At 44.4% G+C, this 25,539-nt stretch overlaps 1 protein-coding gene and 1 non-coding gene across 5 annotated transcripts in view; one reads left to right on the top strand and one right to left on the bottom strand.

Moving 5' to 3' along the window:
- Positions 1–24,648, bottom strand: part of LOC137758953 (zinc finger protein 177-like) — a 33,044-nt gene extending 8,396 nt beyond the window's left edge. Inside the window, exons 1-8 of one of the 4 annotated variants that reach the window (XM_068534901.1) lie at positions 24,587–24,648; positions 18,318–18,382; positions 17,971–18,079; positions 5,820–5,908; positions 5,159–5,285; positions 4,273–4,356; positions 2,967–3,049; positions 1,584–2,473 (exon numbers count right to left, since the gene is read on the bottom strand). In XM_068534901.1, the coding sequence (XP_068391002.1) occupies positions 2,225–2,473; positions 2,967–3,049; positions 4,273–4,356; positions 5,159–5,285; positions 5,820–5,867 (591 nt within the window). In that variant the 5' untranslated portion in view covers positions 5,868–5,908; positions 17,971–18,079; positions 18,318–18,382; positions 24,587–24,648 and the 3' untranslated portion in view covers positions 1,584–2,224. Of the gene's footprint in view, positions 1–1,583; positions 2,474–2,966; positions 3,050–4,272; positions 4,357–5,158; positions 5,286–5,819; positions 5,909–17,970; positions 18,080–18,317; positions 18,383–24,165; positions 24,327–24,586 lie in introns of those variants that run through there. The other 3 variants (XM_068534899.1, XM_068534900.1, XM_068534902.1) reach the window with 3 other exon arrangements.
- On the top strand, positions 6,194–6,266 carry TRNAK-UUU (transfer RNA lysine (anticodon UUU)). Its single transcript has one exon. It is a non-coding gene; the product is annotated as a tRNA-Lys (tRNA).
- Positions 24,649–25,539: the final 891 nt, after the last annotated feature.

Genomic DNA, 25,539 nt, shown 5'->3' with positions numbered 1-25,539 from the left:
CTAAAGAATGCCTCAATAAATGCAGATACTGAGTTCATGGCCTGAAAGATTTAATAACATAAAGATGTTGATTCCACCAGTACTGATCCAATGCAATTCCAGGCATGATACCAATGTGATTTTTTGTGAAATTCTCCAAGCTTATACGGAGACATAAAAGGCACAGAAGAGACATGCCACTCTTGAAGAAGAACAAGTTGTAGGAACCTGCCTCTCAGATATTAAAAAAAATTAGGCATAACGTTATTAAAGATGGTGCTATATTGATGCAGGACTAATAACCTGACCAGAACTGCATGGAAGGCCCAGAAACACAAAAACACACACACAAACAACTTATGGGACCTGGCTTTCTGATTAGAGTTCTAGGAAAATCTGTTCTGTAGGGCAAAAATTAAATTGGGCCCCTCCTGACACCACATATAAAAACCAATAATGGATAGGAAAATATTTTAGAAGACATTTTAGAAGGATATTTTAGAAACATTTTACAAGATGAGAGACCTGTAGTATTTACGAGTACAGGTTACTGTCCCAACACAATCAGCCAAAGACCACCAGGGACGAAACCTATAGTCTGACAAAGTCAGGTTTACCAGCTTGTTGCAACCAGGTAGACCACATACGTGAGGAACCTCGGGGTGTCCCACCAAACCAAGGAAGACACATGGATATTATAGGATTTGGGGGAAGGAGAGAGTTTGGGTGAAATTCAAATGAAGTAGCATCTTGACAGGCTTAAAAAGTAACGTGACGCTGTGAGTTAAAATAGATCTAACAGAGATATCAGACGATATTTAGAACTAAACCAAAATTTTAAAAACCTTAGCTCAGGGGCTTCCCTGGTGGCGCAGTGGTTAGGAGTCCGCCTGCCAATGCGGGGGATGCGGGTTCAATCCCTGGTCCGGGAGGATCCCACATGCCGCGGAGCAACTAAGCCCGTGTGCCTAGACCCCGCGAGCCACAACTACTGAGCCCACGCGCCGCATCTGCTGAGGCCCGCGCGCTCTAGAGCCTGTGCTCGGCAACAAGAGAAGCCCGTGCACCGCAACGAGGAGTAGCCCCCGCTCGCCGCAACTAGAGAAAGCCCACGCACAGCAACGAGGACCCAACGCAGCCAAAATAATAAATAAATAAATTTAAAAAAAAAACAAAAAAAACCTTAGCTCAAAACTCATGTAATACAGCCAAATGGGGTAGTTAGAGGGATATCTATGGCCTTAAATGCTTATATTCAAAAACACAGACTGGGGGCTTCCCTGGTGGCGCAGCGGTTGAGAGTCTGCCTGCCGATGCAGGGAACACGGGTTCGAGCCCTGGTCCGGGAGGATCCCACATGCCGCGGAGCAACTGGGCCCGTGAGCCACAACTGCTGAGCCTGCGCGTCTGGAGCCTGTGCTCCGCAACGAGAGGCCGCGACAGTGAGGGGCCCGCGCACCGCGATGAAGAGTGGCCCCCGCTTGCCACGGCTGGGGAGGGCCCTCGCACGGAAGCGGGGACCCAACACAGCCATAAATAAATAAATAAATAAATTTATAAAAAAAAAAAAAAAAAAAAACACAGACTGAAAATTAATGAGCTAGATTTCCAACCTCAGGATAGGGCCCTGATAAAAGCAATCCCACTTTCTTCACATTTATATGGTTTCTCTGCCACTCTGAATTTCCTTGTGCAGTAGTTTAAGTCCCAGCAGAAGGCTTCCCCATACTGAAGATATTCACAGAGTTGCTCTCATGTGAGATGGATGAGGCTTTCCCTGCTTGCACTCCTACACTTGTCTTTACTGTGAGTTCTCACATGTTTCCTATGTGATGAGTGACTACTGGAAAGTTCCCCACAGTCGTTGCACTGCTACATCTTCCCCCCTGTGTGTCCCCTCTTGTGGGCAGTCGCTTTACAACTCCTATCGAAGGCTTTTCCGCAGTCACTGAATTGGCGGGGCTTCACCCCAGTATGGGTTCTCATGTGCACCGTCAGATGGAACTTCCTGCTAAAGGTTTTGCTGCAGTCACTGCGCAGATGGCGTTTCTCCCCGGTGTGTACTCTCTTATGCATAGTCAGGTCACTGCTCCTGATGAAGGCCTTCCCACAGTCACTGCATTCGTATGGTTTCTCCCAAGTGTGCATCCTCTTGTGTATGGCGAGGCTCGAGCCGGATCTCAAGAATTTCCCACACTGGGTACACTTACGTGGTTTCTCTCCAGTGTGAGTTTGCTCGTGTGTCCTAAGAGACGAGCAGCGACTGAAAGCTTTCCCACACTGAGAACGAATATTCGTAGGGTTTCTCACCAGTGTGAGATCGCATGTGGATCCCAAGGGATGAAGGATAACTAAACGCTTTCCCATGTTCTTTACGTTCGCTGCGTTTCATTCCTGTGTAATTCCTCTTGGGCAAAATAAGGTCAGGATTCCTTCTGATGGTTTTTCCACACAGACTCTGTTCATGGGGTTTCTCTCCAGGTTGAGTTGGTGCCTGTTGATTAAGGGGTAAGTGGTAACTAAAGGTTTTCTCACTTTCATTGCACTCGTGGGAATTCTCCCCCATAGAAAGTGTGTACAGTAAAGAAGGCAGATTCCTACCTTAGAAGTTGCTACCACTTTCAGAGCACACAAATTGAGTAGAGGGAATCCTCGGCCACAAAGTTCCATCATGGCCACATTCATAAGCCTTCTTAGGTACAGAATTTTTTTTTCTGATAGTTGTTTAAAACAAAAACTGAATTCTGTGTCAATTCTAAGTCTTATTTATGGACCTGCTTACTTGTGGGACCTCTCCATGAATCAATATGGAAATCAGTTTAGAATGTTCCCCAAATTCATGACACCCCAAGACTCTCTCCTGAGACACGACTTCTCTTGGGTGAAGGCCACTGACTGACCCTATGTCTCGCCAGGTTGTTGTGCTGTTCTATCTCATGGCAATTCCCTCCTGCAGAGAACCAGCAATGAGCCCTCGTGAGCCTTACCCCTTTCCTGCTGGTAAATGGTTTTTCCCAAACTTTATTCTGCTTGGCAGTGGTCTCTTTGGTTTTAAGCTGAGAATTCTGGTCTGAAATGAATTGGAGGAAAAAACACTTAAGTTCTTGGAGAAATAAATGGTGAGATAAAGGTGATTTAAAAAAAAAAAAAAAAAAAGCCAGGCCCACGTAGATTTTTTCATATACTGACCCTAAACATGAGAAGGCAATGTGACGGGAAAGAATGCACCAGCAGTTAAAGACAGACTCCAAGGATTTCAGCAATGTGTAGAATTTGACAAGGATGTGAACAAGGGGTAGAAATGGCCAAGTGACTGGCTAAGAAACAATTTTGTTAAAAATGAGACGGCTGCTAGTAGTCTGAGAGAGGGCACTATATCATGCAAGCGAAGTGTGAAGACAGTGGGAAAATGGGCAAGTAGCACACCTGGAAATGTTCTGGAAAGAGGAAGCAGTACTCAGTACTCTGTAATGACCTATATGGGAAAAGAATCTAAAAAAGAGTGGATAGGGGCTTCCCTGGTGGCGCAGTGGTTGGGAGTCTGCCTGCCAATGCAGGGGACACGGGTTCGAGCCCTGGTCTGGGAAGATCCCACATGCCACGGAGCGGCTGGGCCCGTGAGCCACAACTACTGAGCCTGCGCGTCTGGAGCTTGTGCTCCGCAACAAGAGAGGCCGTGACAGTGAGAGGCCCGCGCACCGCGATGAAGAGCGGCCCCTGCTTGCCGCAACTAGAGAAAGCCCTTGCACAGAAACGAAGACCCAACACAGCCAAAAATAAATAAATAAATAAATAAATAAAAAAGAAGAGTGGATATATGTATATGTATAACTGATTCACTTTGCCGTACAACAGAAGCCAACACAACATTGTAAATCAACTATACCCCAATAAAAATTAATTTAAAAAAAAAGAGAAAGCAGAACAGAGCTTTTTCTAAGAGCAAATGTGGGAGAAACAACAAGGATTCACTGCACAGCACAGGGAAATATATTCAGCATCTTGTAATAACCTATAATGGAAAAGAATTGAAACACAAAAAAGAATACAGATATATACATATATGTATAACCAAATCACTTTGCTGTACACCTGAAACTAATACAATATTGTGAATCAACTATACTTCAATTAAAAAAAAAGGTGGGAAGAAAGAAAAGAGAGAAGGAAAGGAGAGGAAGGGAAGCAGAAGCTTCGAGAGGAAACTCGCCCCAAGTGGCCGGAGATAATTTCTTAGACAAAGATGACATTTGAGAAACTCCCTAAAAAGGGCTCCTTTTTCCCAGGGCTCACCTGCACAGGTGTCTTGGAGAATTCTCCTCTTCTTGGTCCTCAGCTCCTCCTGGGTGAGCAGGCTGGGTTTACGGAGATGATACCCTGGCACGTGGGGAAAGACACATGAGGTGGGGGCAGTGCAGGGGTGAAAACAGGAGCTCCCCCCCCAGAGTAGGGCCGACACTTTCGGCAAATGGGCATGTGTGAACCCACGAGCAGTAACATGATGGTACTCAGGACCCCAAACTCTTAACTACCCATCATGCCCTACAGGGATCAGGGATCCTCAGACCCAAGCTCAGAGACACACTTCAGGAGCATGGAAGCTTCCAATCATGAAGAAAACTAAGTCAGTGTAATGGATGGATCTTCACTCTCAAGAGGGAGACACTAGACTAGGGGCTGGTGACTGCAGCCCAGGGGTTAACCACCTGCTTCTGAAAGTCAAATTTTATTGGAACACACTCCGCAGATGGTACATTTGTTTATGTACCATCTGCGGTGGCTTCGGCACTACAGCGGCAGCACTGAGAAGTTGCAAGAGACCCGAGGGCCCACTAAGCTGAAAATATTTCCTCTCTGGCCCCTTAAGGAAAAGTGTGCTCACCCCCACTCTACAACGTCACTTCTTTTTTTGGGGGCTGGGGGACCGTGTCATGAGGCTTCCAGGACCTTAGTTCCCCGACCAGGGATCGAACCCAGGCCCTTGGCAGTGAAAGCGCAGAGTCCTAAGCACTGGACCGCCAGGGAATTCCCTACAGTGTCACTTCTTAAGGGTGGGCCACATCTCCTTCTGTGTCACTCTCTTCCCAAGAGCAAGAACAGTTCCTGCAACATAGCAGGTGCTGGAGAAAGGTTTGCAGCAAAAACCAATGAATGAAGAGATGAGGCCGACCTCACTCACCCACGGAGGCCAGGTTCCTGTAGTTCTCCAGCATCACGTCTCGGTACAGGATTTCCTGAGCGGGGGCCAGCAGGGCCCACTCCTCCTGGGAGAAGTCCACCGCTACTTCCTGGAAGGTCACCGGGTCCTGAAACATCACACATTCGGGCTCAGCTAAGGCTCATCTCCAACAGTGTCCCAAGAGGGCAGGGTGTGAGGAGGACATTGCCTGGGCACTGACGCTTGGGAAGTTCAGACAGGAAGGCGAGCTCGCCCTCAGCAATCCCATCCAGCCCCATAGGTGTATTAGTTCTTCAGTGAACAGTTGAACTTTCCAACTAGACTGTGAACCCATCCAGCCTGGGTCCCATCACTCAGGCGCCACACAGCACTGAGCTCCCAGCGGCCTGGGAGGAATACTTAGTAAATGAATGAGTGATGTCCCCAAGAGTTCCTGAGACAAAGTGGCCTCACAGCCTTTCTTGGTTTTCTGTCACAGCCCACAAGTGAGTATACTGAAAAAAATTAATAAATACTGAGGCAATGAGAGCATTCTCTGGGAAGTCCCTTAGCCACAATTAGAGGAAGCATGCGGACAAGTCCCGGTGGGGTTTGAGGCTCCAGGCCACCCACACTCAGGGAAGGGAGATGCCACGTTGGACATAGGGGGATATCTGGTTACCTGTGACCAAGTGGTCAGCAGCTCTGGAGCCACCCCTTCCTCCTCCATGTTCCCCTCCTGGCGACAGATGGGGTCTTGAGCAGGCACAGCTAGAGGACAAGAGAGGGGCCATGAGAGATGGGCCATGCCTAGATTCCACCCTGCACAAGCCTGGACGCTGCTTCACAAGACCCTGCAAGAAGCAAAGCACAAGCCCACCCACCTGCAGGCAGATTTCCAAAAAGGCCAGGGAGGTCCTTTCTCTCTCACAATCGGAAGAGGCCTGTGGCCTTGCTGCCCGTGGGGAAGGCTAGTAAACTCCTGTAAGTGTTGAGGGTACTCAAGCTTCGGAACAGTTTTGCAAGTCGTATTAAGTCGAAAACAAGGAGGGGGATTCCCTGGTGGTCCAGTGGTTAGGACTCTGCGCTTTTACTGCCAAGGGCCCGGGTTCAACCCCTGGTCGGGGAACTAAGATACCACAAGCTGTGCAGCCTGGCAAAAAAAGACAGAAAGAAAGGGAGGAAGGGAGGAAGAAAGAGAGAGGAAAGGAGGGTGTGAGGGAGGGAGGAAACAAGGAATAATGCAATATTATCCCCCAAGTATCTCAAACCCTAAAAGGCACCAACCCTGATACAAGCAGACTCAGGGGCTCCTAGGACTCACTCCCACCTTGTCCTAGCCTTTGGAAGCCCTGGAGGAAGAGGGTCTCAGGAAAATAGTGGCCAGGGCATGATCTACCTCTGGGAGGGGGCTCAAGGGGGAAGAAGGCCCATGTGGGAGAGGGCAGACAGCAGAAGCAAGAAGAACTACAATCCTGCAGCCTGTGGAACAAAAACCACATTCACAGAAAGACAGACAAGATGAAAAGGCAGAAGGCTATGTACCAGATGAAGGAACAAGATAAAACCCCAGAAAAACTAAATGAAGTGGAGATAGGCAACCTCCCAGAAAAAGAATTCAGAATAATGATAGTGAAGATGATACAGGACCTCGGGAAAAGAATGGAGGCAAAGATCGAGAAGATGCAAGAAATGTTTAACAAAGACCTAGAAGAATTAAAGAACAAACAGAGATGAACAATACAATAACTGAAATGAAAAGTACACTAGAAGGAATCAATTGCAGAATAACTGAGGCAGAAGAACGGATAAGTGACCTGGAAGACAGAATGGCGGAATTCACTGCCACAGAACAGAATAAAGAAAAAAGAATGAAAAGAAATGAAGACAGCCTACGAGACCTCTGGGACGACATTAAACACAACAACATTCGCATTATAGGGGTCCCAGAGGGAGAAGAGAGAGAGAAATGACCCGAGAAAATATTTGAAGAGAGTATAGTCGAAAACTTCCCTAACATGGGAAAGGAAATAGCCACCCAAGTCCAGGAAGCGCAGAGAGTCCCAGGCAGGATAAACCCAAGGAGAAACACGCCAAGACACATAGTAATAAAATTGACAAAAATTAAAGACAAAGAAAAATTATTGAAAGCAACAGGGGAAAAACGACAAATAACATACAAGGGAACTCCCATAAGGTTAACAGCTGATCTCTCAGCAGAAATTCTACAAGCAAGAAGGGAGTGGCATGATATATTTAAAGTGATGAAAGGGAAGAACCTACAACCAAGATTACTCTGTCTACCCGGCAAGGATCTCATTCAGATTTGACGGAGAAATCAAAAGCTTTACAGACAAGCAAAAGCTAAGAGAATTCAGCACCACCAAACCAGCTCTACAACAAATGCTAAAGGAACTTCTCTAAGTGGGAAACACAAGAGAAGAAAAGGACCTACAAAAACAAACCCATAACAATTGAGGAAATGGTAATAGGAACATACATATTGATAATTACTTTAAATGTGGATAGATTAAATGGTCCAACCAAAAGACACAGGCTCGCTGAATGGATACAAAAACAAGACCCATATATATGCTGTCTACAAGAGACCCACTTCAGACCTAGGGACACATACAGACTGAAAGCGAGGGGATGGAAAAAGATATTCCATGCAAATGGAAATCAAAAGAAAGCTGGAGTAGCAATACTCACATCAGATAAAATAGACTTTAAAATAAAGAATGTTATGAGACAAGGAAGGACACTACATAATGATCAAGGGATCAATCCAAGAAGAAGCTATAACAATTATAAATATATATGCACCCAACATCGGAGCACCTCAATACATAAGGCAACTGCTGACAGCTATAAAAGAGGAAATCGAGGGCTTCCCTGGTGGCGCAGTGGTTGAGAATCTGCCTGCCAATGCAGGGGACACGGGTTCGAGCCCCGGTCTGGGAAGATCCCACATGCCGCGGAGCAACTGGGCCCGTGAGCCACAACTACTAAGCCTGCGCGTCTGGAGCCTGTGCTCTGCAACAAGAGAGGCTGCGATGGTGAGAGGCCCGCTCACCGTGATGAAGAGTGGCCCCCGCTTGCCGCAACTAGAGAAAGCCCTCGCACAGAAACGAAGACCCAACACAGCCAAAAATAAAGTAAATAAATAAATAAATAAATAAATAAAAATTAAAAAAAAAAAAAAAAAAGAGGAAATCAACAGTAACACAGTAATAGTGGGGGACTTTAACACCTCACTTACATCAATGGACAGATCATCCAAACAGAAAATTAATAAGGAAACACAAGCTTTAAATGACACAATAGACCAGATAGATTTAATTGATATTTATAGGACATTCTATCCAAAAACAGCAGATTACACTTTCTTCTCAAGTGCACACGGAACATTCTCCAGGATAGATCACATTTTGGGTCACAAATCAAGCCTCAGTAAATTTAAGAAAATTGAAATCATATCAAGCATCTTTTCTGACCACAACCCTATGAGATTAGAAATCAATTACAGGGGGAAAAAACGTAAAAAACACAAACACATGGATGCCAAACAATACGTTACTAAATAAACAAGAGATCACTGAAGAAATCAAAAAATACTTAGAGACAAATGACAATGAAAACACGACGACCCAAAACCTATGGGATGCAGCAAAAGCAGTTCTAAGAGGGAAGTTTATAGCAATACAAGCCTACCTCAAGAAACAAGAAAAATCTCAAATAAACAATCTAACCTTACACCTAAAGGAACTAGAGAAAGAAGAACAAACAAAACCCAAAGTTAGTAGAAGGAAAAAAATCATAAAGATCACAGCAGAAATAAATAGAAACAAAAAAATAAAAAGAAGGCCCACATGGGAGTGGGTAGAGCTTGCTGACTGGGGTGTCCGGGGAGGAAAGTGGGGGGGAAGGGGGGCAGAGGGACCAGAAACTGAGTCAAGACGAGGGCAAAGGAGCATATGGATTTACACCTCATGACTAGCTTATCGGAAGTTTTGCACAAAGAGTGTTCTGTTCCTATTTATATTTTTTTAAGATCATTTTGGCTGCTGTTCACAGGACAGAACTGGGGAGGGCAAGGATAGAAGCAGGCGGCTGGTGAGGGGCAGCGGCAGGGCCCAGGACACCTTGGAAGAGGCCAGGAGCAGCAGAGAGATTCTAAGTGATTAGTATGGTATACACATCAGAGGAAACATCAAAGGATTTGCTAGGGAATTAGACTGGGGTGGAAGGGGGCATGGGGGAAACCCAAAGCCAATAACAGACGGTAGAGAAACCATGGAGGATCACTGGATCCTTTATACTGACAATGTTGAACTTTTTTTTTTTTTTTTTTGCAGGCGGAGAGTGCCACACCAAATGGCTTGCGGGATCTTAGTTCCCTGACCCGGGATTGAACCCAGGCCCATGGCAGTGAAAGTGCTGAGTCCTAACTACTGGACCACCAGGGAATTTCTGACAGTGTTGAACTTTTTTTTTTTTTTTTTTAATTAATTAATTAATTTATTTATTTATTTATGGCTGTGTTGGGTCTTCGTTTCTGTGCGAGGGCTTTCTCTAGTTGCGGCAAGCGGGGGCCACTCTTCATCGCGGTGCGTGGGCCTCTCACCATCACAGCCTCTCCCGTTGCGGAGCACAGGCTCCAGACGCGCAGGCTCAGCAGTTGTGGCTCACGGGCCCAGTTGCTTCATGGCATGTGGGATCTTCCCAGACCAGGACTCGAACTCGTGTTCCCTGCATTGGCAGGCAGATTCTCAACCACTGCGCCACCAGGGAAGCCCAGTGTTGAACTTTATACCTGAGCCCTGTGGTCCTAGAAAACAGCAATGGGACTGCCCTGGTGGTTCAGTGGTTAAGACTCTACGTTCCCAATGCAGGGGGCATGGGTTCAATCCCTGGTCAGGGACCTAAGATCCCACATGTCACACAGCACAGCCAAAAAAATAAATAAAATAAATATACTTTAAAAAAAAAAAAAGAAGAAGAAGAAAAAGAAAACAGCAGTAGGTAAGAAATCCCCCCAACCCTTTGTGCCCTGCAATGAAACACCCTTCCCCACACAACTTAGGTAAGACCCAAGGATGACCCCTTTGTTTACCTATGACAAGACCAGGCAGAGACTGTCCGAATTCCCCATATTTGTCTCATGAATGAGTAGCTAAACTGTCTGTCCCCCCCACCCCCAACAACCTGGACAAAACTTCACCAAACTTCAATCAGGCTTCTCTCCACCCACCCACCTCCCACCATGCCCCTGGGCCACTGAACTCTGGCCCACCCTTGAGCCTGGAAAACAGCTGTCCTTCCGGATCTCACTTCCCAGCCTTGTTTACTCTTTCTGATCAAAGAAAAGCCTGACCCTGGGGCGGGAGTGTTGGGTCATTAGCAAGTCTCTCCTTACAATACTAATAAACTGGGTAAATAATGGCCATTGCTTGAGAGGGAAAGATTAAGGAGGGGTAGGTTTGTTCAAGGTGAGGTGTGGCAGAGACAAAAATATATATATTTTGTATAACCTGAAAATTAATAATGATGTATGTATCATATATACTCTACACATATATATTTAACAAATGGCAAATACTTTCCCATCAAACTAAAAGGGGTACACGCCATGAAAGCTCAGGCACTAGGGAACTCAGGAGCTCAGAGGGTGCGGGCATCTATCCCTCTGACCACTCTCTCCCCACTCCTTGGCAAAAGACGAGGGGGCTGCCAGCTGGAGGTTTCAGGAAGGAAAGGAAATTTCCTCGTGGAGCAGGGCCACTCCCACAAGGCACACTCCCTCAGAAAGAGGCTTGATAGAGGAGAGGCTTTTTTTGCAAGAAGGATATCAAGGCCTATTCTTAGGCTCCTGGGAACGATGGGGGTGTGGTGGACCAGCAGGCTGAGAGAGGGCTTCCAGGGATGTCTTACCTGGGCTCCAGGTTCGGGCAGCCATCTGCCCTCAGCACCCGGTAGACAAACTGTATAGCCACAGATGACAAAAGATGACCAGGGGCCCGTGGCAGCTGGGGCTGTGCTGGGGATATTTGGAATTTATGTGTATAAAATTTTTAAATATCCCTATGCCTTCAAACCAGCAACTTGTAGGACTGTAAACAAGAGGAACCCTGGCACCTGTGGCGATACAGACAGATGAAATAGATGTGTGTCTGTGTTCAAGCTTGTTTACTACAAACTGTTTATAATGGGTAAAAACTAGAACCAACCAAAACATCCCGTTACAGTATAGCAAGGGGCTAAAGAATTATCAGATATTTGTATATGGGATATGATTACAGTGTTTAAAACAAAACCAAACAACTGACACAGATCTGAAGACAAAGTGTAAATACATTTACATAATTTATAAAATATATATGTGCATTGAAAATGACTGCGAGGTGAAAGCTTTTTTTTTTAATATAAATTTATTTACTCATTTTTGGCTGCGTTGGGTCTTCGTTGCTGCGGGCGGGCTTTCTTTAGCGGCGGCAAGCTGGGGCTACTCTTCCTTGCGGTGCACGGGCTCTAGGCGCACGAGCTTTGGTAGTTGTGGCACGCAGGCTCAGCAGTTGTGGTGCACGGGCTTAGTTGCTCAGCGGCACGTGGGATCTTCCCGGACCAGGGCTCGAACCTGTGTCCCCTACATTGGCAGGCAGATTCTTAACCACTGCGCCACCAGGGAAGCCTCGAGGCGAAGGCTTTGAATAAACATTTCTCCAAAGAAAATATATAAATGGCCAATAAGCACACAAAAAGATGCTCAACATCAGTAATCATTAGGAAAATGCAAATCAGAACCATCGTGAGATACCACTTCATACCCGTTAGGATGGCATAAGGGACGGAGGGAGGGAGGGAGGGAGGGAAGGAGGAAGGGGGAAAGAGGGAAAGAGAGAAAGGAGAAATGAAATAACAAGTGTTGGAGAGGATGTGGAGAAACTGGAACCCTTGTGGGAATGTGAAATGATGCAGCCACTGTAGAAAAGTGTGGCGGTTCCTCAAAAACCTTAACCAGAGTTACCTTAACAGAGATCCAGCAATTCTATTTCTGGGTATACACACCCAAAAGAATTGAAAACAAAGCGGAACAGATATTTGCACACTAATATTCATAGCAGTATTATTCACAATTGATGAAAGATAGAAACAGCCCAAATGTCCATCAACAGACGAATGGATAAACAAAATGTGTATACTTACAATGGAATATTATTCACCCTTATAAAGGAATGAAATTCTGACACGTGCTACAACGTGGAAGAATTTTGAATACATTGTTAAGTGAAATAAGCTGGACACAAAAGGACAAATGTTGTATGATTCCACTTATCTGAGGTATGTAGGTAACAGTCAACTTCATAGAGAAAGAAAGTAAAACAGAGGGTGCCAGGGACTGGGAGTTACGGTTCTGGGGAGTTATTGTTTAATGGGGACAGTTTCAGTTTGGGAAAATGAAGAAGTTCTGGAGATGGATGGCGGTGATGACCGCACAACAATGTATTACGTACTTAGTGCTACTGAAAAGTACCCTCAAAAAAGGTTAAAAGGTAAATTTTATGTTACATATAGTTTACTACAATTAAAAAAAAAAAACTGCAAAGACATACCTACATTGGTAACACTGGGGCCCTCTGGGGAAGAACATGACACTGTTTCATGTGCACTCGGCAGGGGAAACATGAAGGGAAATGTTGACATTTTTACTCTACAGTTTCCTGAATTATTTTAATGTTAAACAACGTATCCACACATTACCTGTGTAACTGAGAAAAATTAAACTGTCAAGTACAAACAAAAATGATGTATGGGGACTTCCCTGGTGGTCCAGTGGGTAAGACTCCACGCTCCCAAGGCCGGGGGCCGGGGTTCGATCCCATCAAGTCCGGGAACTAGATCCTGTGTGCATGCCGCAACTAAGAGTCTGCATGCCGAAACTAAGAGTTCGCAGGCTGCAACTAAGAAGTCCGCATGCTGCAACTGAGTCTGCATGCCGCAACTAAAGATCCCACGTGCCGCAACTAAGACCCAGCGCAGCTAAAATAAATAAATGTTTTTTAAAAAAATGATGTATGTAGCTGAAGCATCACCCCTGCACATGGCTAATCTCACGGATCAAAGGGACTTTTGCTCTCTCACCTACATGCACACACCAAGTGCCTTCCACTTGGAGCCGTGGCAACCAAAAGAAGAGCCTTTTTTAAAAAAAATTCATTTTATTGAAGTATAGTTGATTTACATTGTTGTGTTCATTTCTGCTGTACAGCAAAGTGATTCAGTTATACATGTACATATTCTTTTTTATATTCTTTTCCATTATGGTTTATCACAGGATATTGAATATAGTTCCCTGTGCTATACAGCAGGACCTTGTTGTTCATCCATTCTATATATACTAGTTTGCATCTGCTAACCCCAAACTCCCAGTCCATCCCTCCCCCATCCCCCTGCCCCTTGGCAACCACAAGCCTGTTCTCTCTGTCTGTTTCTGTTTCGTAGATAGGTTCATTTGTGTCATATTTTAGATTGCACATATAAGTGATATCGTATGGTATCTTAACGTCTTTCTGGAAGAGCCTTCTAAATCAAACAACTATTTAGCTTCCTGAGATGCATCCTTTTACATTATTTTATCGTTAGAAATAGTGTGAAGCAAACATCATTACTGTGAGCTGCATGTAATGTGCCCAAGTTGTGGCCTGTAGCATGTCCCACCTGGAAGATTCCAGTGTTTTCCAGACTGGTTCCTCTGCCCCCTTTTATCTCTATGTCTTAAGAGTTAACAGGGCTCCATGAAGTCGACAGAATTCTCTTGGGGAGGAAAAAAGCCCACAGATCTGATTATGCCCCTTCCCTTAAGGACTTAAGAACTTCTAGAATACCTCCTCCAATCACAACAGGGAAGACCCTCCCACATCTGGCTCCAAGCAGCCTTCCACACACCTACCCGGCCCTCCCCGGCATGAATGCTTGCTGAAGAATGACTGGGGGGCAGACCAGGGTCCCTCTGGTCTCGGTGCTGGGTTTTGGGGGCAAAACTCTCTCCCGAGAATTTGCAAACACAAGTCCACTTCCCGTGGGTATCAGGCCAAATTCACAATACCTCTGTGGTCCAAAACATCTCCAGCAGGGAACTGGCGTGAGCATATGAACGTTACTTTCGGAAAAATTCAGCTCCCACCAGGTCATAAAAGACTCCTAACCCATGGATTCCCCAAACCCACGCTGACACTGAAAAGTTCCATAAGTCAAGGATACACCAGATAATAATAAGGAGCCCATCTCATTCATGAGCATAAATGCAAACAGCAGAGAGAAGGTATCAGCACACTGAATGTACATTAGTAAAATGTATAAATGAAAAATTTATAAATAAATGTAAAATATAAAGAATGTAAAATATATTTATGAATAATAAATAATACAAATAAAAAACGTATAGATAAAATGTGTAAATAAACGTAACATGTAAAAAAAAGTTTAAAATGTGTAAATGAAAATAAAAATAAAGGGAATTCTCTGGTGGTTCAGTGGTTAGGACTCTGCGCTTCCACTGCAGGGGGCATGGGTTCAATCCCTGGTCAGGGAACTAAGATCCCACAAGCCACGTGGTGTCAATAAATTAATTAATTAATTAATTAATTAATTAATTAATTAATTTAAAAAAAGATAATCTACCACAACCACACAGGGATCCAAGTCAGGTTTAACATTTTAAAAAAAACCAATTCATGGAATTTACAACATTAATAGACTGAAGGAGAAAAACCATATGATCATCTCAATAGATTCAGAACACATATTTTTTTTTAAATTAATTAATTAATTAAATTTTTGGCTGCGTTGGGTCTTTGTTGCTGTGCACGGGGCTTCTCTAGTTGTGGTGAGGGGGGGCTACTCTTCGTTGCGGTGCACAGACTTCTCATTGCTGTGGCTTCTTATTGCGGAGCACGGGCTCTAGGCACGCGGGCTTCAGTAGTTGTGGCGCATGGGTTTAGTTGCTCTGTGGCATGTGGGGTCTTCCCGGCCCAGGGCTCAAACCCGTGTTGGCAGGCAGATTCTTAACCACTGCACCGCCAGGGAAGCCCCCAGTAAACATATTTGATAAAATCACTATCTATTCAATGACAAAAAAAGAAAAGTCAGGACCTCCCTGGTGGTCCAGTGGTTAAGATCCCTCGCTTCCACTGCAGGGTTCTATCCTAGTCGGGAAACTAAGATCCCACAGGCCAAGCAGAGCGCCAAAAAAAAAAAGTTAACAAATAAGAAAAGGGGAACTTCCCTGGCAGTCCAGTGGTTAAGACTCTGCGCTCCCAATGCAGGGGCCTGGGTTCCATGCCTGGTCAGGGAACTAGATCCCGCATGCTGCCAACTAAGAGCCCGTGTGCCGCAACTAAAAAAAAAAAAGATCCCACATGCTGCCACAAAGATCTTGCACGCAGCAACGAAGATCCCACATGCCACATCGAAGACCCGGCGCAGCCAAATAAATAAATATTAAAAAAAAAATTAAAAAGGAGGTAACAGGCTCATCGGAAAAGTTTTCTAAAAACCTACACCTTGAGCTCAATATCAAAAAAACAAACAACCCAATTAAAAAATGGGTGGAAGACCTAAATAGACATTTCACCAAAGAAAACATACAGATGGCCAAGAGGCACATGAAAAGATGCTCAACATCACTAATTATTAGAGAAACGCAAATCAAACTACAGTGAGGTATCACCGACTCAATAATCAGAATGCCATCATCAAAAAATCTGCAAACAATAAATGCTGGAGAGGGTGTGGAGAAAAGGGAACCCTCTTGCACTGTTGGTGGGAATGTAAATTGATACAGCTACTATGGAGAACAGTATGGAGGTTCCTTAAAAGACTAAAAATAGAACTACCATATGACCCAGCAGTCCCACTACTGGGCATCTACCCTGAGATAACCATAATTCAGAAGGACCCATGTACCCCAATGTTCATTGCAGCACTATTTACAATAGCCAGGACATGGAAACAACCTAAATGTCCAACAACAGATGAATGGATAAAGAAGATGTGGTACATATATAAAATAGAATATTGGCCATAAAAAGGAACGAAACTGGGTCATTTGTAGAGATGTGGATGGACCTAGAATCTGTCATACAGAGTGAAGTAAGCCAGAAAGAGAAAAACAAATATCGTATATTAATGCATATATATATGGAATCTAAAAAGAAGGGCACAGATGAACCTATATGCAGGGCAGGAATAGAGACACAGACATACAGAATGGACATGTGGACACAGCGGGGGAAGGGGAGGGTGGGACAAATTGGGAGATTAGGTTTGACATAAATACACTACCATGTGTAAAATAGATAGCTAGTGGGGACCTGCTCTATAGCACAGGGAGCTCAGCTCAGTGCTCTGTGACTACCTAGATGGGTGGGATGGGGGGGTGGGGTGGGACGGAGGTCCAAGAGGGAGGGGATATAGATATACATATAGCTGATTCCCTTTATTGTACAGCAGAAACTGACACAACATTATAAAGCAATTATACTTCAATAAAAAAAATTAAAAGGGCTTCCCTGGTGGCGCAGTGGTTAAGAATCCGCCTGCCAATGCAGGGGACACGGGTTCAATCTCTGGTCCGGGAAGATCCCACATGCCACGGAGCAACTAAGCCCGTGCGCCGCAACTACTGAGGCTGCGTGCCGCAGCTACTGAAGCCCACACACCTAGAGCCCCGTGCTCCGCAACAAGAGAAACCACTGCAATGAGAAGGCTGAGCACTGCAAGGAAGAGTAGCCCCTGCTCGCTGCAACTATAGAAAGCCCGCGCACAGCAACGAAGACCCAATGCAGCCAAAAATAAATAAATAAAAAATAAATTTTTTTTTAAAATTAATAAATAAATAAAAATTTAAAAATAAAAAAATTATTTATATTATAGTTTATAGAAGTTATAATTTATATGATTTAAATTATATTATCAATCATGCTATTACTTAGCATCTTTAGTCCTATTATCAAGTATACTATTAATTATAGTTTATCATTTTGTATTATACAATATTATATTAATAATATAACAGTATTTCATATGATACATTATTAATAATATAAATGTAATTATGTTATAATTAATATATAATTCTATTTCAGTTATATAATTCCATCAGTTTATGTAATTCCAATTATATACAGTTCAAGGACATGAAAAAATAATGTCTGGTGATAGGAATCACAAAGTAGCAGCTCTTAGAGTTGGAGACTGTCTGGGAAAGGGCACCCGGAACTTTCTGGGGTGATGGGAAACTCATATCCTTGATTGGGATGTTAGTTATTCAGATGTACATATTTGGCAAACCTCTTGAAATTGTTCACTTAAGATCTGTGTATTTCATTTTTGGTAAACTTTGCCTCAATTTTTAAAAGCCGTTTTTAAAATTTGGGGGAAAACAAACAAATAAATAAAGAAATGGGCAGGGGTCCTCTAAAAAATAATAAAAAAATTAAATTTAAAAATTAAAAAATAAATAAAAACATACACCTTCCAGAATGTGGTAACTGAACTGAGGTTACAAAAGAGAATGTTTTTAAGAGACACATGCTGAGATCTTTAGAGGTGAAGGGTTATTTCTGCAACTTACTCTCAAATGGTTCAAAAAAGATAGTGTTGACAATTATTACATGTATAGAGAGAGAGAAAAAAAAATGTGGCAAAATGTTAACAAATGCTGAATCTAGACAAAGAGCAAATGAGATTTCACTGTCCTGTTCTTACAATTTTTTATTCTGTAAGCTTAAAATGTTTTCCAAATGAAAACAAAAAAAGGAGCCATAACTTACGGGTGAAAAGTTGAAAAATTTCCCTTTGAAGTCCGAAGAAAGACAAGGATGGCAGCTGTCACCACTTTATGTCATGATGGTACTGGAGGTCCCCATCAGGGCAGTAAAGCTGAAAAAGCAAAGAAAAGAATACTTTGAGGACTGGAAAGGGAAAAGCACATCCATCATTATTCACAGATGAATGCAGTATGCATAAAAAATCCAAAAGCATATACAGGTCAATTATCCCACTTAAATAGCTTTTTTAGTTTAAAAAATTTTTATAGGATATAAAATATACAAAAGTTACAAAAACCAATTGTAATGTTATATGTGACATTTGTAATAAGTATTTCAATGCCACTCACAAGTCTATCTTGTCCCCTGAAGTGGGTGCTGTGCCAGGTTCAAAGTGAGCAACAGACGTTTGTCCCTGTGTAAATAAATATGTAAATAAATAAAGTGGTGCCGGCAGAGGGAAGCCCACGTGCCCCAGGTGGGACTAGAGCGAGATGCCTGGGAGTCCACAGGTGTGTGGGTGTCCTCCTAGCCACAGTGACAAGCAGCTGCCTCTGGAGTCCGCCAGCACAGACCAGCTGTTGCCACTTGGGGGGCAGGGGGGGAATGGGCCCCGTGCTCCCAGTTCATTAGGCCCTCCTCCCATGGAGACAGTGGAGGGGAACGTTTGTGGCACAGGTGATCATGCATACTCTCCTTGTTCAAATTCTGTACAATGAACACTCAAAACTTTCACAGACAGACACAAACACACAAACTCTATTTAGATCTATTACATACATAATATATATACATCCAAATATCTATCCATTTTGGATTGAAGATAAGAGCCATTTTTCACCTTTTCCCCATTAGAGGTAAGGAAACCTCATTGCTTCCATAGCACCCCAAAGTCACGCGCTACTCCAAAGGCTACTCCATCGGTATAAATGTTTGCGGTTTTGCCCTCAGATAAAGTACAAGCCAGAGTAAAAGCATATAATTCAGCCTGGTGGACCAAAGTAGCCATAGATATAGGTGCTGCCTCAAGGATATCAAAAGGAGTTGCAATATTTACCCAGCACAATATTTACCATTTTCTCCCTTTAAATAAGAACCATGGGTAAACCTTGAAAAATCTGCATTGGTTGGAGGAGTCTCCCATAAATTATTATGCGGAGTCAAAAGGTGATCTGTCAGGGTTAGGCGGTTGTGAGGGATTTCGTCAGTGAAGGAGGGGAGAAGAGTAGCAGGGTTGAGGTGAGTACAATGTGAGAGTTATGTGAGGAGCGATTAGCAAAAGGATTTCATTAGAGGTGAGGCGGCTGATTGGAAAGTGCTGAGGTGTGACAAGAAATTAAGAGGGCTTTGACTGCATGGGGTACAAAGATGGTTAAAGGGGATCCCATGATCATCTCTTTAGTGGCTTTAGCCAGAAGGGCAGTGACAGGAATGGCTCTCATGCAAGGGGACTAGCCCATGCCAGAGTCCAGCTGCTGGCTATAACACCCCATGGTCAGTGATGGTCCCCATTGTTTTGGATGAGTACTCCAAGGGCATTCCCTTCCTTCTCACATACAAAAAGGAAAAAGGGAAGCTGATGATTAGGATGTCCAAGCTTTTCTTTAAGGCTTCAAAAGCTGGGTCATCTTGATCTCCCCAGTTAATGGGGTCAGGTTTGCAGGTTTTCAATAAAGCGTCATAGGGGCTGAGCCATAAGAGAAATTTTGAATCCAAATTTCGACAGTAGCCGGCTGGCCCGAGAAAACCTCCTAACTGGGTTTTAGTCTCAGGTTTCGGGAAGTTCAGGATGCCACGAAGCCTATCTGCATCCAAATGTAGTCCTTCTTCCGAGATCGGGAGCCCTAAATATCAAACCTGAGTTTGAGCAAACTGCAATTTTTCTTTGGAGACTTTATATCCCTTTAAGGCCAAAAGTTTTAGCAGGTGGATGCTATTTTCCTGGGAGGAAGCCCTACTCTTGCCCGCCACCTTGGCTATTATTAAGACGCTGGGCATTCCAAGTTTGGCTCCCTAGAGGCTAAAAGGAAACCACCTCATTTCTATTTCCTCCCAAAACACTGCTCTCAAAGGAACCAATGGCCAAACCTCAGTCATGGTCCAAAGGGACACTCCCCAAGATAACCGTTTAGAAAAATTGACTAGAAATGCCCAACAATTGGCTCCAGAAAAGGAAAAAATATATATATATTGACCTAGTAACTGTTGGTTCAATAAAAAGAAAGAACTCCGGTTTGGGCCAAATAACTGGTCCTACTAGAAATTCTAAGATTCGTATTCCTGTCGTTTTGGTCCACTGACAAAATGAGAGCATTCAAGAACCATTATTGGTGGGGAAATAGTAAGAAGCCTACAAAGACCACCTACCTTGCGTGCCCCTCCTGTCCAAAGTACAATGCAGGGAAACCTGTTCACGCTGTTCCTGGACATTTTGAATTGCCTGATGGGTCATCTGAGGTTTAGCAAGTGGATTTCATGCAGCTGCCCCCATCTCACGGCTATAAATACGTTTTAGTCATGGTCTGTATGTTTTCTCACTGGACCAAAGCTTTCCCCTGTAGACAGCTCACTGCTGCTTCTGTGGCTAAAATTTTGTTGGAAAAGATTGTCCCAGGACTTCCCTGGTTGCGCAGTGGTTAAGAATCCGCCTGCCAATGCAGGGGACACGGGTTCGAACCCTGGTCTGGGAAGATCCCACATGCCACGGAGCAACTAAGCCCGTGCACCACAACTACTGAGCCTGCGCTCTAGAGCCCGCGAGCCACAACTACTGAAGCCTGCGCACCTAGAGCCTGTGCTCCGCAACAAGAGAAGCCACCATAGTGAGAGGTCCGCGCACCGCAACGAAGAGTAGCCCCTGCGCGCAGCAACGAAGACCCAACGCAGCCAAAAATAAATAAACTGATTAATTAAAGAAACATAAGGAATCAATTAATTAATTGATTAATTAAAGAAAAAAAAGATTATCCCTCCCTGGGGAACCTCTCTCAAACTTCATAATAGTGATCAAAGAACCCAGCTCACTGGTCAGGCACTTTGGCAAGTCTATGCTGTTTGGCCAGTTTTACATTTTCACTGTGCTTACCATCCTCAAACCTCAGGGTTATTTAAACATAAGACCCTCCAAATACCCTGGCCCAAAGCACTGCCATCGGTCCTTCTAAATCTCAGATCCACCCCTAAGCTATCTGCTGGCGATGTAGAACTTCCACTCCCCCGCGGCCGGCCTTTCCAAGCAGGAAATGACCTCCAGCCCGCAACACCTTCCCCTCCAACCTCCACGCCCCTTCCCTCCATCCCCAGATGTCCCTGATCCCAGCCTGCAAGGTTTTCTGCCAACACCCTCTCTCGGAAAGCCTTCTGCGACAGCCTCTGAGCCACCTGACCTTCTCCATCCAAAAATTTTCTCCTTTCCCTCCATGAGGGACCCAATTTGCATCATTAGGTATCATTAGGGAGAGTCCAGCCCCCAGGGAGAGGTGGACGGAAGGCTGGAGCCCAGAGGAAAAGAAAGAAGGGATCCTGGCTCTCCTCAGGCCTGAGGGCCAAATTACGTTGGGTGGAGGTTCCCCACATCAGCAATGGAGAAGAATCTCACAGGACCAGTCCGTCTGGACGGGACCTCCTTCGGTGCGCTGGGTAGGGGTGGCCGCACTGGCTGGCTGAGTGCTCAGGAGAGGCCCTGGGGTGGCTGCAGGATGGACCACAGACCTTCTGGTCTTTTGTTTATAAACACACACGCTGGAGATATAACACTGATACATTTCCTGGGAGGAATCTTCATGGGGAACTTATTTTTCGTAGCTCGGCCATCAAATCTCTTTAATTCCTCCACTGGTTTTCTATGCAGTGCAATTTCAACAGCTGTCAGTTTTTCTCAATCTCCCTTGTAATTATGAGAACAGTACTGTATATTTTATTCATGTACATGTTTGTTGCTTGGACTCCATCCATGATTCTAGCAGAAGCACATAGTAAGTGTTCTTCATCCTTTCGTAAATAAATGACTGAGTAAATGAAGGAGCGACCCAATCCTCTAATGCCACTTCCTACACTTCTTTCAAATCCTTTTGCTTCTTTTCTATCCCTAGACTTATTCTCTTGCCACCATGCCTTCTCTAGTGCTTCCTGAAGTCTATTCCCAATCCAGGAGCTAGAATGTTCTAGCTAAATCACAAACGGAATCACATCACATCCCTGCTTCAAACTCTTCAATAAATTCCAGTTTCCTTAAAGTCCCAACTAGTCCTGCTGTAAGCAGATAGGGTGGGGGCAAGGGGGTGTCCCCAGAGAGACAGAGAACCAGGAATGGCGTTCTTGACATAAGCTTGCCCTTGAACAGGTCTCAGTAATTAATGATCTTAAGGGAAGTGAAGGAATGCAAGAACAAAGGAAAGGTAGTCAAGAAATAATAGTTCAGCTATAAAACGGAGTCCTAGTTCCTCCTCAAGGGATATACATAACAATCACCTAGGTAACTACATGCTGAGACCTCAGACAGGTCGGAACCGAAGGAAAGTCAATGTTGACCTTTTCTGACCCCCGTGACTTCAATCAACTAAAGCTTGGATTCTGGCAACCTTTGACCCAATTCTATGCTGAATTCTCTTCTGCTCGAGCCCCTTCATGAGTATGCATGTACCCTTAGCTTAAAACTTCCCCGATTTTGCTGTTCAAGGAGACACTGCATTGAGAAAGATGGCAGTGTACTCCTTACTTGCTGCAAGTAATATATCCTTCCCTCTCTTGCTCTTTGGCTTGGTTGTGTCTTTTGGCTCGACACCCACCAAGAGGTGAACCCAGATTTCAGGTAAACACTGCCTCCCTCTCTCATCATTCTCTACTTCCCAGGTCAGGTCTCTCTTTCCTCCATTCAGGCAACACACCAGGCTCTGTCCTCCTTCTGGGATTCTGCACTTTCTATGCGGAGGGGGAGGGGTAAGATGTGACAGGGTGAGAGAGTGGCATGGACATATATACGCTACCAAATGTAAAATAGATAGCTAGTGGAAAGCAGCCGCATAGCACAGGGAGATCAGCTCAGCTCGGTGCTTTGTGACCACCTAGAGGGGTGGGATAGGGAGGGTGGGAGGGAGGGAGACGCAAGAGGGAAGAGATATGGGAACATATGTATATGTATAACTGATTCACTTTGTTATAAAGCAGAAACTAACACACCATTGTAAACCAATTATACTCCAATAAAGATGTTATAAAAATAAATAAATAAATAAATCATTAAACATTAAAAAAAAAAAAAAAACCCTCCTTCCACAGCCTCTGCCTAGCTCTGTCCTACTTACCTTTCAGTTCTTAAAGTTCTTCTGTTACAGGCCCCCAAGTCAGTTTTCAATGTTTCTGCTCTAAATAGCCTACTCTGTAGGGACAGCACCAGTGCATTTTTTATTGTCCCTGTGCCCATGCATCGACCTAGGTCTGGTTCATATCTGGCACCCAATGAGTTTTGCTGAGTGCCCTGGAAAATGTTCAGTTATAGCTAGATTGAGAAGGTGCACACATCCACTAGAGATACAAGACAAACATTAACACAGGAATTAACTTAAATGCCTGTCCACAATATAAACCACCCGTGTTATTTCTGAAACTTTTAAGAAAAATTCTCATGAAAAAGGTAAGGTGTGAGAAACATTTTCAGAAACAAGGAGCCTATGTTGCTGAATTTCCTCCAGAGTTATTTTTCCTCCAATTTCTCACCCATGAGTTTTTAACTTCCCTGAAAAAACCCCACTTGGTCAAACCACATCTCGTTTAAGGTTAGTAAATTCGATTTTCTGCGACTAATATTAGGAAAGCTGCTTCCTTCCTTTTTCTGGAGAGTCCTTATGTTTTTAAGAAATGCAATCTCACGTATTTCACTTATACTTTGGATTCCTATCACGCTTTAACTACAAATATATGGCACCAAAATCCCTTTTAGTAATATCAATATAAGAGATCCCTATATTTTTAAACTCTGCGGGGATCACAGCCTCTGGAGGAGAGCTGGAGTTGACTTAAGAGCTGAATAATCTTATTTTAATTGTAAGACCTGTTATTTACGTTTTCACTTCTCCCCTTTCGTTTTATTTTCTTTATTACACTTGCTTATTTACACTCACCCTAGAATCCCGAAAGTATTTTCCCAAACGAATTTGTCAAACATAAATAACTGAAAAACAGTTTATCTTAAAAGCTCACCTCAATGCCGCTCAAAAAAGCAAAAGTCACAGGTAAAATTCTCTTGTACAAGGAGGGCAGAAAAGGACCTCCTTGATTAAATCTCACCGGCACCTCTCACCCGAAAAACCGACGAAATGCCCAGGTTAAGAGAACGAAAGGACACGAGGACGGAAGGTCAACGCCATCTCGACTCCCAGTGGCTTGAGACCCCGCCTCCAGAGGTCCAGGGCCGCGCACTCGCTCAGACCCCGCCCCTTGGAGCTCCACGCCCCCTCCCTCGCCTACGTACTGCCTCCCAGAGCCCGGTCTCCCCACCCTCTCCGGGGCCCCGCCGTCCTGAGCTCCGTCTCCCCGCCCTTACCAAGACCCCGCCCCCGGAGCACCTTCTCCCAGCCCTCGCCAAGACCCCGCCCCCCAAGAGGCGGGGCCGCACGCGGACCTGCTCATCAGTGCCAGAGGCAGATTGCGAGGGAAACGGTGGCGCAGTTTTGGAAAAGATAGCAGCTCTGGGGGCGCCCTCTCCACTTCCTTGGAAGGTGGAAGGCTCCGGGGCCCGACCTAGGAGCGCTTGAGGCGGCAGGAGCGGCGACCATTGCATCCGCCAGCCTCGAGGCCGAGACCTCCTAGTGTTCTCTCACAGGAGCCGTTGGGCCCTGCCGGGCGGGCTCTGTTAGGGATCTTGGGGGCGGGGCCAGGCGGGAGGACGGGGCACGGGGCGGGACCAGGGCCGCTGAAGTCGATTGGGCGGGTCCTCGCGCCTACCCTAGAGCAGCCAGGCGGCGGGAGGCTCGAAGAATGCTTTTCTTTGAGCTCTTGCAACGCGGTAAAGGAGGTACTAAGTTTCCAGGTGGTTTGTTATGCAGCAATGGATAACTGACACATCCCTCTTCACTATTCTTTATTTCTAAACTTTACTGTCCCTTCTCAGGAGTTTTTCTGTATTAACTTTGAACTTGCCTTACATTTGTATGTTAATCTTGGGACTGTTAACTTTATTTAAATTATCCAGTTTTATAAGATAAATATTAATGGATTTTTAGACATTTTATAGGTATGTACATGTTTATATCGTTTATATATTTATAATTTGTTGGTTTTATGTGGTTACCATCATTTCCCTTAATACTTTTCCTTTCATTCATTCATACAGGGAATATTTGAGTCATGTCTTCACAGAAATTTTATTTCAATTGCGGAGGAGGACAGATGGTAGAATAAATATATACAAGAAAACATATGTCAGTGCCACATTGGAATGTTTCTACTACATTTCCAAGTTACATTGGGTGGAGGTTCATCCAATCATTTTTTTTTAAGCCTTTTTTTAAAAATGAGAAATACAACACCAAAAGGAAAAAACAAATTTATACTGTGATGAATACTTTTTAAATG

The sequence above is a fragment of the Eschrichtius robustus genome, chromosome 2 (assembly GCF_028021215.1).
Source record: "Eschrichtius robustus isolate mEscRob2 chromosome 2, mEscRob2.pri, whole genome shotgun sequence".
In the NCBI taxonomy this organism is placed as follows: domain Eukaryota; kingdom Metazoa; phylum Chordata; class Mammalia; order Artiodactyla; family Eschrichtiidae; genus Eschrichtius; species Eschrichtius robustus.
Note: the sequence above shows the minus strand (reverse complement) of the source record. Positions and strands in the feature narration are given on the sequence as shown.